The sequence below is a fragment of the Rhinoderma darwinii genome, chromosome 3 (assembly GCF_050947455.1).
Source record: "Rhinoderma darwinii isolate aRhiDar2 chromosome 3, aRhiDar2.hap1, whole genome shotgun sequence".
In the NCBI taxonomy this organism is placed as follows: domain Eukaryota; kingdom Metazoa; phylum Chordata; class Amphibia; order Anura; family Rhinodermatidae; genus Rhinoderma; species Rhinoderma darwinii.
In genome coordinates, this window is record NC_134689.1 from 339,105,144 (window position 1) to 339,117,007 (window position 11,864).

At 44.0% G+C, this 11,864-nt stretch overlaps 1 protein-coding gene across 2 annotated transcripts in view; it reads right to left on the reverse strand.

Annotated features, from left to right (window-relative positions):
• Positions 1-5,951, reverse strand: part of RASGRF1 (Ras protein specific guanine nucleotide releasing factor 1) — a 60,978-nt gene extending 55,027 nt beyond the window's left edge. The window contains exon 1 of one of the 2 annotated variants that reach the window (XM_075858433.1): positions 5,696-5,951. In XM_075858433.1, the coding sequence (XP_075714548.1) occupies positions 5,696-5,929 (234 nt within the window). In that variant the 5' untranslated portion in view covers positions 5,930-5,951. The remainder of the gene's footprint in view (positions 1-5,695) is intronic. The other variant, XM_075858435.1, reaches the window with a different exon arrangement.
• Positions 5,952-11,864: the final 5,913 nt, after the last annotated feature.

Sequence of the window (11,864 nt, forward strand, 5' to 3'; positions counted from 1 at the left end):
AGTGCACCAAGACTGCATGTGTGAATCTAGCCTAATACACCTTTAAACTGCAGTGAAATTTCTATCTGCTAATAACGAAAAAGATCAGCAAAACTAAGACCTCTGCCTGATAAAGCTATCAAATCAATGAGCTTCAAGCGCTGCATGCATATAAATCACTTCTACTTGTTGTCTGGATGCTTGTAAGGCTAAGATCACACTTGTGTGTTTCTGTGACCAGTAGGCATCATTCTTGTAATATGTTTTTGGATATTGGTGGGGGATATTGATCTGTCTAGTATCAAACATGTATGTATCATACTTTGATTTAGTTATCTTGTACTTATCCTTAATGACAACCTGTATTATAGCCCACAGCTGCAATCATAACCCGGCAGGCTTCAGAGCTGAAATCTCATGCTGACTTAGTGTCTACAAAGAGCTTTCTCTGGTGATTTGCATTCTGGGTGTATGATCTCTTGCACTGTAAAGTAATTGGATGTTGTAAGAGATGGGAACATGTCCGTCAACAAACTTGTTTACTGTTTCTATAGCAACAAGAATTGTTGCATTGTGAACGCAGCTCTGGACTATAACTCATTTAATGTATGTAGATTCATTCTATAGCTAAAGTACGAGATGGTGTTAACCCCTTGGTCATCCGCTAGAAACCTGGAAGAAACACTAATCTCTATTTGAATTAGTTGAATTAGTTTTTTAAATAGTCAAGAAGTGGGAGACAAGAAAGGAAAATAAGGATTGCTAAAGTCTTTACACTTCCTAATGCACTTATTGTTAAAATATCGTCCAGACCTTGTCTATAAGGAGCAGTGTGAACTTGTCCATAAATATGGAATACACCAATAAATCTCTCTCTCTCTCTCTCTATATATATATATATGTATCCCAACAATATGGATTAGACAACACTTAGGGCACGGACAGACGTGGCGGAATTGCTGTTGAATTCCGCTGTGGACAGTCCGCTGTGGAATTCTCCAGCGGCCGTTTTTTACATTTGTTTCAATACATTTTTAGGCAAGTTAGTTCAGACGTTGCGGAAAACTCCGCGGCGGACCATAGGCTGCGGTCCGGAATTTTCCCTCCGCAGCATGCACTGTCTGTGGCGGAGAAGAAGCGGAATTTCACTGCGGATTTCAGCCTTTGCAATGCAAAAACTGAAATCTGTGGCAAGTCTGCTGTCTTTTCTGCAACGTCTGAAATACCTGTCAAATATGCAAATGTTGGTGCAGATTCGTTGCGTAATTGCCCCAAATCTGCACCAACATTTGCAGCGGGAAAACTCTGCCACGTCTGGCCGTGCCCTTATAGAGTATTCAAAGTTTGAGCGCTCTAGGGAGCATCTCTATGGGCCATGTATTGGCTGCCGTCAGAGGCATCTGTTCCCTATAGTAGAGACTGTGATGAATGAGAAACTGCTTTATAAATTATTAGATCACACATGAAACACTGTATTTTGTTTTATTTTAGGTGAAAATGTTCTTTAACCCCTTCCCTCTTTGGCCACTTTTGACCTTCCTGACAGAGCCTAATTTTTCAAATCTGACATGTTTCACTTTATGTTGTAATAACTTTGGAATGCTTTAACCTTTCCAAGCGATTCTGAGAATGTTTTCTCGTGACACATTGGACTTTATGTTACTGGCAAAATTTGCTCGATACATTCAGTATTTAAATGTGAAAAACACCAAAGTTTAGTGAAAATTTTAAAAAATTAGCATTTTTCTAAATTTAAATGTATCTCCTTGTAAGACAATCAGTTATACCACACAAAGTAGTCTTTTCTGCAACGTCTGAATTACCTGTCAAATATGCAAATGTTGGTGCAGATTCATTACGTAATTGTCCCAAATCTGCACCAACATTTGCACCGGAAAAACTTTGCCACGTCTGGCCGTGCCCTTAGAAGGGTTCTTCAGGACTTAAACATTGATGGCCTAACCTATCTAAGGGCCCATCCTACTAAAGAGAACCACTCCCTACCCTCAAATGATTGATAACATGGAACAATAGAACAAACGGAAATAACTGATGCCTGCATCAATTCCAGTTAATGACTCTACCTAATGCTTATATATGTGTGATATCCATTGTGGTCGTATTGTACGTGTAACAAACACCAAAATCATTGGCAGCTGCCCAGAGTTATACTGCAGATCATGAGTTCTATGGGAACGAGAAAAAGATCTATGTCTCAGCAACATTACTTCTTAGGCTATATTACTGTCATTCTTAGTCTATCCCAGAACACGTCTGGCTTCCCTCTTAGTACATTACCTGTATGCAGGATACATATCTTCTAATGTAAGTTTCTTATGTTTATAAACATGCAGACGTAGCCATAACTCTGTAACAAGAAATGAGCCACTGCCCGAAATCGACCTATGTTCACACGTACTCTTCCTATAACATACTGAATATATAAGTACCCCACAATCTCCTTCTGCACTATATCTATTTCCACCTTTTAGTCACATCTGTTCATGCTCAAAGATTAAGTAATGAGCTGCCCACACAAATTTTGCCTTCAGCAGAATGTTCCTACCATGTTTACCAGTCCTTCATATAGAACATACCTGGCTTGTCCACATGCCAGAATACATCTCTTTCACCTCACATATTCCTACTTATTAAAAACAAAAACCCTCTATCTATCGATCTATCGATCTATCTATCTATCTATCGATCGATCGATCTATCTATCTATCTATCTATCTATCTATCTATCTATCTATCTATCTATCTATCTATCTATCTATCTATCTATCTATCTATCTATCTCATATCTATCTATCTATCTATCTATCTATCTATCTATCTATCTATCTATCTATCTATCTATCTATCTATCTATCTATCTATCTATCTATCTATCTATCTCATATCTATCTATCTATCTATCTATCTATCTATCTATCTATCTCTCTCTCTCTCTCTCTCTCTCTCTCTCTCTCTCTCTCTCTCTATCTATCTATCTATCTATCTATCTATCTATCTATCTATCTATCTATCTATCATCTATCTATCTATCTATCTATCTATCTATCTATCTATCTATCTATCTATCTATCTATCTATCTATCTATCTATCTATCTATCTATCTATCTATCTATCGCATATCTATCTATCTATCTATCTATCTATCTATCTATCTGTCATATTTTTTCTTTTTTTTATCTATTTAATATCTATTTTTTTATCTAACTATTATCTATAGATTTTTTTATTTACAAGTTCAGTCTGGACTTTCACAAAGCCACTTCATCTTTGATTATAGCTACATAAATACTTATGGGTTATGTATTTATATTTCCGCAATAGCGTACTGTCCCGACCACTACTGTAGACCCTTAAAGTGGAAATAGTGACATCACTGCACCAGGTTAGTGTCACAACTAGAGTTGCAGCAGGGGGTCCACCACAGGGCCCTATCTTCTTTGCGTGACAAGTAGATATTTTTGGGCTCACTCAGCTGCAAAACTCCTATTAAATTCTTTGTCAGCCCTTTTGTAAACCTGTAGACTCAAGAAGTGGTAATACTAGAGAGGCTCTTGAAAGGGGCTTCTACTAGTTACAGGTAAAAATGCCATGCACATATGGCAAAGAAAGTAGAATATGCAGACTTCTGTAGTAAAAAGCTATTTTACCTCCCTCTATCTGGCATAGCTTTATCCATGCTGCTCTCGGTTTCCATTACTATAGGCATATCTTACTATTTTTCTACATTTGTCAAACCATAGGTTGTGTAATGCTGTCCGAGGGACCTTCTTGTTTTCATGTCTTTCTCTAAGTATATACACCAACTATATATGACTGTCCTGCTACCTTCATGCTGCATTGAACTATATGTGTGCAGTGTTTTATTAGCTAAGTTTACTTGTTAAACCTTTTAGGGCACGGCCAGACGTGGCGGAATTGCTGTGGAATTACGCTGTGGACAGTCCGCAGTGGAATTCTCCAGCGGCCGTTTTTTACAGTTGTTTCAATACATTTTTAGGCAAGTTAGTTCAGACGTTGCGGAAAACTCCGCTGCGGACCATAGGATGCGGTGCGGAATTTTCCCTCCACAGCATGCACTGTCTGTTGCGGAGAAGAAGCGGAATTTCACTGGGGATTTCAGCCTTTGCAATGCAAAAACTGAAATCTGTGGCAAGTCTGCTGTCTTTTCTGCAACGTCTGAATTACCTGTCAAATATGCAAATGTTGGTGCAGATTCGTTGCGTAATTGCCCCAAATCTGCACCAAGATTTGCAGCGGAAAAACTCTGCCACGTCTGGCCGTGCCCTTAGTGAGAATTGGCTATACCCTATGATCTAATGTACCTACGTGTCTATGTGATCAAGGATTTGCACATTTTTCACCAGAACCTGTTTTCCTGTATTTTTTTTTCTTCTGTACTGGCATCTTATAACCTCTCTATGAACATAGCCGCCAGGAAGTCATTATTACGCCTCCCTGTCTTACCCACCAATTCTGTAAACCAGTTATGTCTCCACCTCTCTTTTGTATACCTGTGGGACACCATAGCCCTACCTCTTATACCAACTTGATATGTCTCTTAAAAAAATCCTTGTGTCCCTCTACTTTGCTTACCTTAGCTTCCTTACCAATCTACACTTTCTATACACCTGCATCTGCCACCCGCCCTCCTGGACCTGCTTGTACCACTGCAGTACATTTATTATTACCTTTCCACACATGCAACAGCATAGGCCTTAGGTCTGCTCGGTGCCATACATGGTGGTAGGCCCCATTACATATAGTATAACCCCATATTATCTTCAATCTTCCTTATTCCATTTGCACTTCAAGGGGTGCACCCATCTATCAAAAACTGCTTGTCTCCCTGTCCCACCCCACAAACAGCCCCACCTGCAATGACGTCAAGGGCACCACCATAGACCTCAACAACAAAGTGTACACTGTTCACTTGTCTCCTGGTTCTACTCCCCAATTATGCAAACCAGTTTTCTGAACCCCCCCACACTTACATACCTCTGCTACTGTAGACCACCATGCAAGTATTTTTCTCTTGTCTCCCCCTAACCCTGTCCCACCTTTCTAACAACATCTACCTGTCTCCCTGTCCTATGCCAATTCTGTAGGTCTTCTGACACTGCACTTCCTAATATCTGGGTCAATATAGACCTTCCTCTGTGACCTGTGCATGGTACTCATAAGAGACCCTTGTATATATTCAACTGCCCAGGTAAGCAGCTATACAACAACTCTCTGTCCTAGCCTGGTCACCCCCACACTACCTGGTATATACTCACCTGTCTCTTTATCCCCCTTACTTACCTGTTCCGCCTCCAGGGTACACACCTGTCCTAAATCCACCTGTCTTCCTGTCCTACCTCCCCCACTCTACCTTGTATATATCTACCTGTCTCTGAGGACCTGCCTCTGCAATGACTGACTGTGCATATTTCACTTTCCAGTCCCCCCTCCCGTACCCACCTGTTCCCCCTCTCAAGAGTAAAAATGTGCAAAATACACCTGTCCCCCTGTTCTATGCCAGCAGTTCTACCATCCAGCCGTGCCACCCCCACCTATATACACCTGTCTCTGTGGGCCACCACGTACCTGGCTCTTCCACCCGACTGTATGCAGAACATAACATGCCAAGACCCCCATCCCTAGCCACACGCTGCCCAGCCTTGCCCCCACACAGGGTACGGAGAGTGCATGTACCTGTCGGTCCCCCCGCTCGCAGCTGCAGCCCTCCAGCAGGTACAGGGCACACGGGCGGCCGCTGGATTCGCTCTCGAAGCAGAAAAGCAGGTTGTGCAGCAGCGAGAAGCTCCGGCTCTGCCAGCGGCTGTTATCCGAGCTGCGCTTGCTGAGGATACCCCTCCGTGTCCCGTCCTTCCTCGCTAGTTGCCCCAGGTACACGGCATGAGCCTCGTTCAACCGGAGACGCTGCATCTTGTGGCCCCCGCCCACGTTACCCCCCGCACCAGGGTGCCCCCCTCCTCCTCACACGCTGCCCCTGATCTCCGGTACTCCCCGTACAGCCCCCGTTGTACGATAGCCGCACTCTTCCCGGTCCGTCCCCCCCCAGTGCCTGACACACTGGCTCCTCCCCCCGCCCCTCACTGTCCCGGTGATCTCCGGCTGGTCCCGAGTCTCCGGAGTCACGTGATGCTGCCCGATTCAGCACCACGGACAGAGCCCAACCCAAGCCCCGGGAGGCGGGGGTATGCGGGGAACGGGGAGTCCTGGAGCTCCCAGATACAGGGAGGAAGGGGGCGGGGGGAACAGCGGACCCCAGATACAGGAGGGGACAGGTGAGGAGCGATCAGGAGTCATCAAACACCCGCAGCAGTTCTCCCGCAGAGCTCCCACAGCTTATAAAGGGCTGCAGCAGGGACACGGAGCGCTGCACATGGCTACACAGGGAACATGCTAATGTGCACAGGTGAGGGTGTCACCTCTTCTTCATCCTGTGCCACAGACATGTCCTTGCCAATGTCACTGCACTACAACCACAAGTGACACCTAGTGTAATGTTGGGCATGATACAAACTGACCAACATGTATCCTAGGATGGACACTGAAAGAAAGCACAACCAGGGAACAACCTGGGCGAGAAGACAACTTCTGTTCCACCGTGATACCTGGCAGCTTGTGGACAGCCTTGTTTGTCATTGTTAATATTTTGAACTGAATTCGTTAGACAATGTGTACCCATTGAAGGGATTGGCAGAGCGTAGAGGCAGAGGTAAAATGAGGGGAGAGGTAGATTATCCTGGCAACAGAGATAAATGGGTTTTCCACTCCCGGACAACTGATGACTTATCCACCGGATAGGTCATCAGTATATCATTGGTGCGGGTCCGAGATCCGGACCCCGCACCGATCAGCTGTTCCGGCTGCCTGCGGGCACCGGATGTCATTGCACAGTATGCAATGTATGGAGCCAGAAGCAGTTGGCTCCGTACATTGCATAGTGGCCGTTATGCCGAACTGCAGCTCTGCTCCTATTCACTTGAATGGGACGAAAGCTGCAGTACTGCAGCTCGGCTGCAATTTCGTGACCGGAGCTATCTGCTTCCAGCATGGACATCTGGTGCCCGGAGGCAGCCGGAGCAGATGATCGGTGCGGTGTCCGGGTGTCGGACCCCCACCGATCATATACTGATGACCTATCCGGTGGTCATCAGTTGTCCAGTAGTGGACAACCCCTTAAAGGGGAATTGAGGAGGTGTATGCCACCTTAAAGAGGGTTGTCTCAATTAGACAACCTCCTTCCTTAGGGCATATGGACCTCCTCTATTAGCAACAGCGGAGAGCTGCTAACAAAGCCACCGCTCTGACTTTGGTGGACTCCACCTGGCTATCATTTGCATGGTAATACTAAATTTACCTTGCAGTGGATGTGAATGGCCAGTCACAAACACTCTTGGCTAACCACTGGCCTGGCTTCAGGTAACCCCTTTAAGTCTGGTATGTAGAAAATACCTTCCGAAATGTGTATAATAAAAAAGCTTGGACTTTCACTTATACTGTATATGGATAACCATATGTGCTTGAAGAACACCTTTTCCAAAATAATGGGCAGTAATATAGCGTTTATTCTGAATCAGAGAGGACCTTTCTTACAATTCTTTCTAATGTCATATTGTATGATGAAGCATTATTTCCCTTTCCAAAATTTTTTTAAACAGCCCCTGACCTTCATTCTCCACCAAACTTTACAATTTGAACAACAGATTTGGGCTGGGATTGTTCTCTTTGTATCTGCCAAACCAGATATGCCCATCACATGACTCCACACAAGTTTGTATGGCTCCAGTCCAATCCTTGACATTGCACAAGGTGATCTCAGACTTGTGTGTAGTTACTCAGCCATAGAAGCCGTACATGGAGCTCCGAACAAACAGTTCTTATTCTAAGAGCAGTTTGGAACAGACTAATAAGTGTCGCAACCGAAAACAGACAATTTTTATGTCCAGCATTTGGTGGTCCTGTTCTGTGAGGCTGTGTGACCTACTACTTTACAGCTGAGCTGTTGCATTTGACCAGGGCAGCTCTGGAAACTGACTTGGAAAGGTAACATCCTATGACAATGGCACTTTGAAAGTCATGAGTTGCTTGGTATGACCCATTCAATTCTATTTCATAGATTAGGGTAATAGACATATATGAGGGACTCACTCACAATGTAATCCCCTAATAAACTGTATAAGTAAAATTGTTTCCAAAGGTGAAGCTACATCATAATGATCAATAGTGTTTAATATTTATGAATCAATTTATTGGAAATTGAACATATTATCATTTTGATACAAATATTCAATTGCATAGCATTAAAGCTGGGCACTTAATCGTAAAAAAAAAAACACAAACCGAAATTCAGCGCAATTAACTGACGTCATGCGCATTTTGCGTTCTTTGATTTTGTTTTTTCCTGGTTTCAACTGTATCTGCATCCTCAGGACGCAGATACAGTTGAATCCAATGGTGGACCAGGGAGCCTTCAGGTCCCTGCTCTACCATTCACTATGTATCGCCTGACGCTCACGGCTCGAGGTTTCGAGGCAGTGATGTCATTGCGCCTCTCTGCGCTGAGTCACAATTCGTGTAGAAATTTTTGTTTCATCCCTTTCCTTTTCCCAACCCTTGGTTGAACTTGATGGACATGTGTCTGTTTTCAACCGTACTATGTAAATACACAGTGACAAGAAACTATGTAAATACACGGAGCAGAGGGCTCTCCTCCACTCGTCGTTGGAACGGGGTTAGGTGAGTATGAATTTTATTAGTCACTATTTGGTCTTTATGGGGGCAGCTATGGGGCATTATACTGTGTGGGGGCAGCTGTGGGGCATTATACAGTGTAGAGGGCGGTTATGGGGGCATTATACTCTGTGTAGGGCAGTTATAGGGACATCATACTGTGTGGAGGACAGCTATAGTGACATTATGCTGTGCGGAGGGCAGTTATAAGGGCATTATGCTGTGTGGAGGGCAGTTATAAGGGCATTATGCTGTGTGGGTGCAGCAATAGGGGCATTATAATGTGTGGGAGCAGCTATGGGGCATTATACTGTGTGGGGAGCCCTATGGGGCAATATACTGTGTGGGGGCAGTTTCAGGGGGTATATTATATACAATAGTTCACAGCAGGCTCAGAGGATAACTAATAATTCAATAACGTAACATGCAAATAGGGGGTGTGGTATGCAAAAAGGGGTGTGGCTTAAAGAATCGGTCATTAATTGTAATCGAAGTTACATGTTCAATTAATGGTGATTTTGATTTAGGTCACAATCGCTCAGCCTTACATTGAGTGAAATATGCAGTGCTTAATGCACTGATCTGCGTTATCCCTTTTGTGAGCAGTGACAATGACATACTTTTCCCCACACACTAAATTAGACATTACAGGTAAAGCCCCCATAATTTATTAATACAGGTATGCTACATACAACGCTACAGTCAATAGATGCTTTGGATGTAGCTGTTTGGGGGGTGTGTGCTGCAGCCCCATATTCCAGGCTGATGAATACTGGAGTATAAAGATTGGTGCAATGATCAGACTGAGAGACACAGCTATTTATAGAGTCTTGTCGCCTACACACTTCTTCTAGCAAGCGTCTCCCAGCATCCTCAGCACAGAAAGAAGAAGGTGGGGGCAAGTGGGAGGAAGGAGGACAGAGGCTGCTGGAGACACAAAGAAATTGTGTCTGTGTGGGTATAGATATATGTGCGGATGTGTACATAATAACATATAGTACACTACATATGTACCTGGATAAGTGCCATGTGTGGACATGGACGTGTAGACCTGATAGTAGAATGGAGATTAGGCTGACAGTGAGCTGCAGCTATGTGTGCACACATCTAGTGACAGGACAAAATTAATCTATAATATACTCATTAATGGCCAAGATGCCAGTATTCTATGCAGCCATATTAACCAGTGCCTTTTTATATACAGTGACACCTCGCCAGAAGACCACCCCTTTTAGAAGACCCCCCCCTTCAGACAGTATTTTTCTGCAACCGATTTTCCCCACCATTATATCCTATGAAAGCTGTTCCTCAATAAGCAGACCACCGAATAATCCGACCAAAGACCACTTTTTTGAGCACATTTTTTAGTGGGAAACCCTATGAAGAGACCACAAATTGCACTTACATGCGCTGTAAATTATCTGAATGCGGGTGCGCGCCTTGCCGCATCACCAGACCGGAGAGATCAGGAGGAGGAGACTTGCTTAGCACATCACGGTAGAGAAGCTGCCAGCACTCCGCCACATTATTGTGCCACATCATTGGGGCAGAGAGAGCAGGAGGAGGATCATTTCCAGCACCACGGAGCATTATAGGAAAGGAGGTAGGAGGAGGAGACTGGCTGTCAAATAAGTGGAGGGTGCAGCAGACATCATGCTACACTGAACAGCCCGCAGGATTACTGCACAAGGGTGCTTGCAGTCTGCCACTGGGGTGTCAAGGTTAGCAGTAAGGGGGATATGGGTAAAGGAGCAGGACTGGGGTGTAAGAATGAGGGGATCCATGCTAGTGTATTGTGCTGTATAAGAATGAGAAGGGGAGCCATGCTGGGCACTAGGATGCGAGGGGGAACCCTAATAGGGACCAGGAATGAGAGGGGAGACATTCTGGGTACCAAGAGTGGAACCATGCAGGGGAACAAGATTTAGAGGGAGCCATGCTGGAGACCAGAAATGAGAGGAGGGCCATGCTGGGGACTAGAAATGAGAAGAGAGTCATGCGGCGTACCACGAATGAAAGGAGTGCCAGGAGGCATGCTGCGTAGTAGGAATGAGAGGAGCCATGCAGGAGAATAGGAATGGGAGGGATCTATGCTGGGGACTAGGATTGAGAAGGGAGCAATTCTGGGGACTAGGAATGAAAGGGGAGCCATGCTGGGGACTAACACTAAGAGGGTAGCCATGCTGGGGACTAGAAATGAGAGGGGCGCCATGCTGGGGAATATAAATGAGAGTGAGGCCACGGTGGGGGCTAATATTTAGAGGGTGCATGCTGGGGACTAAGAATGATAAGGGAGCCATTCTGGGGACTAAGAATGATACGGGAGCTGTGCTGGGGACTAGGAGAATTAGAGGGGAGACATGCTGGGGACTAAGAATGAGAGGGGAGACATGCTTGGGACTAGAAAACTAGAAATGAGAGGGGAGCCCTACTTGGAACTACAAATGATAGAGCTATTTATTAGCATGCCGTACGTGTTTGCTAATTGCATTACACACTCTTTTTGTTTCATTAGTTTTTTATTATAAATTTTCCCAAAAATGATATACAATATTACACAATTTATCCCCATCCACCCCCTCCCTCCTCCCATACAAAATCCATTCAAATAATACAGAACAAAGATTACCAAATCAACATCTGAATTCCACCTTCAATCCTTAAATCCTCTCTCTCTCTCTTCTCCTCCTCTACTCCTCCATTATTCTACATTTACCATGAACCAAGGTCCATGGATATCAAATTTCGTAAAAATGTATGTTTTTTATTTTTTTTTACACCAATAAATATACTCAAATTGTAAGGCCGAATTAGAATATCTTTCCCACTCTAACTTATTTGGGGCCTCGTTACCTATCCATTTGGACATTATTACTTTCCTGGAGAAATACAGCAGCTTTGTAATTGCCCTTTTCTTAAATCCCTTTAAATGTATCCCTTCTAGGTCCCCTAATATGCATTTTCCTATACAATTTCTTAATAAATAGCTTTTATCCGGTCCAACACTATTCTCCAGTATTGTTTGATCTTCTCACACTCCCATAAAATATGGAAGAGACTCCCTATAGCTACTTTACATTTCGGACAATCCGGGTTCACATTTTTTTAAAATTTTGCCACC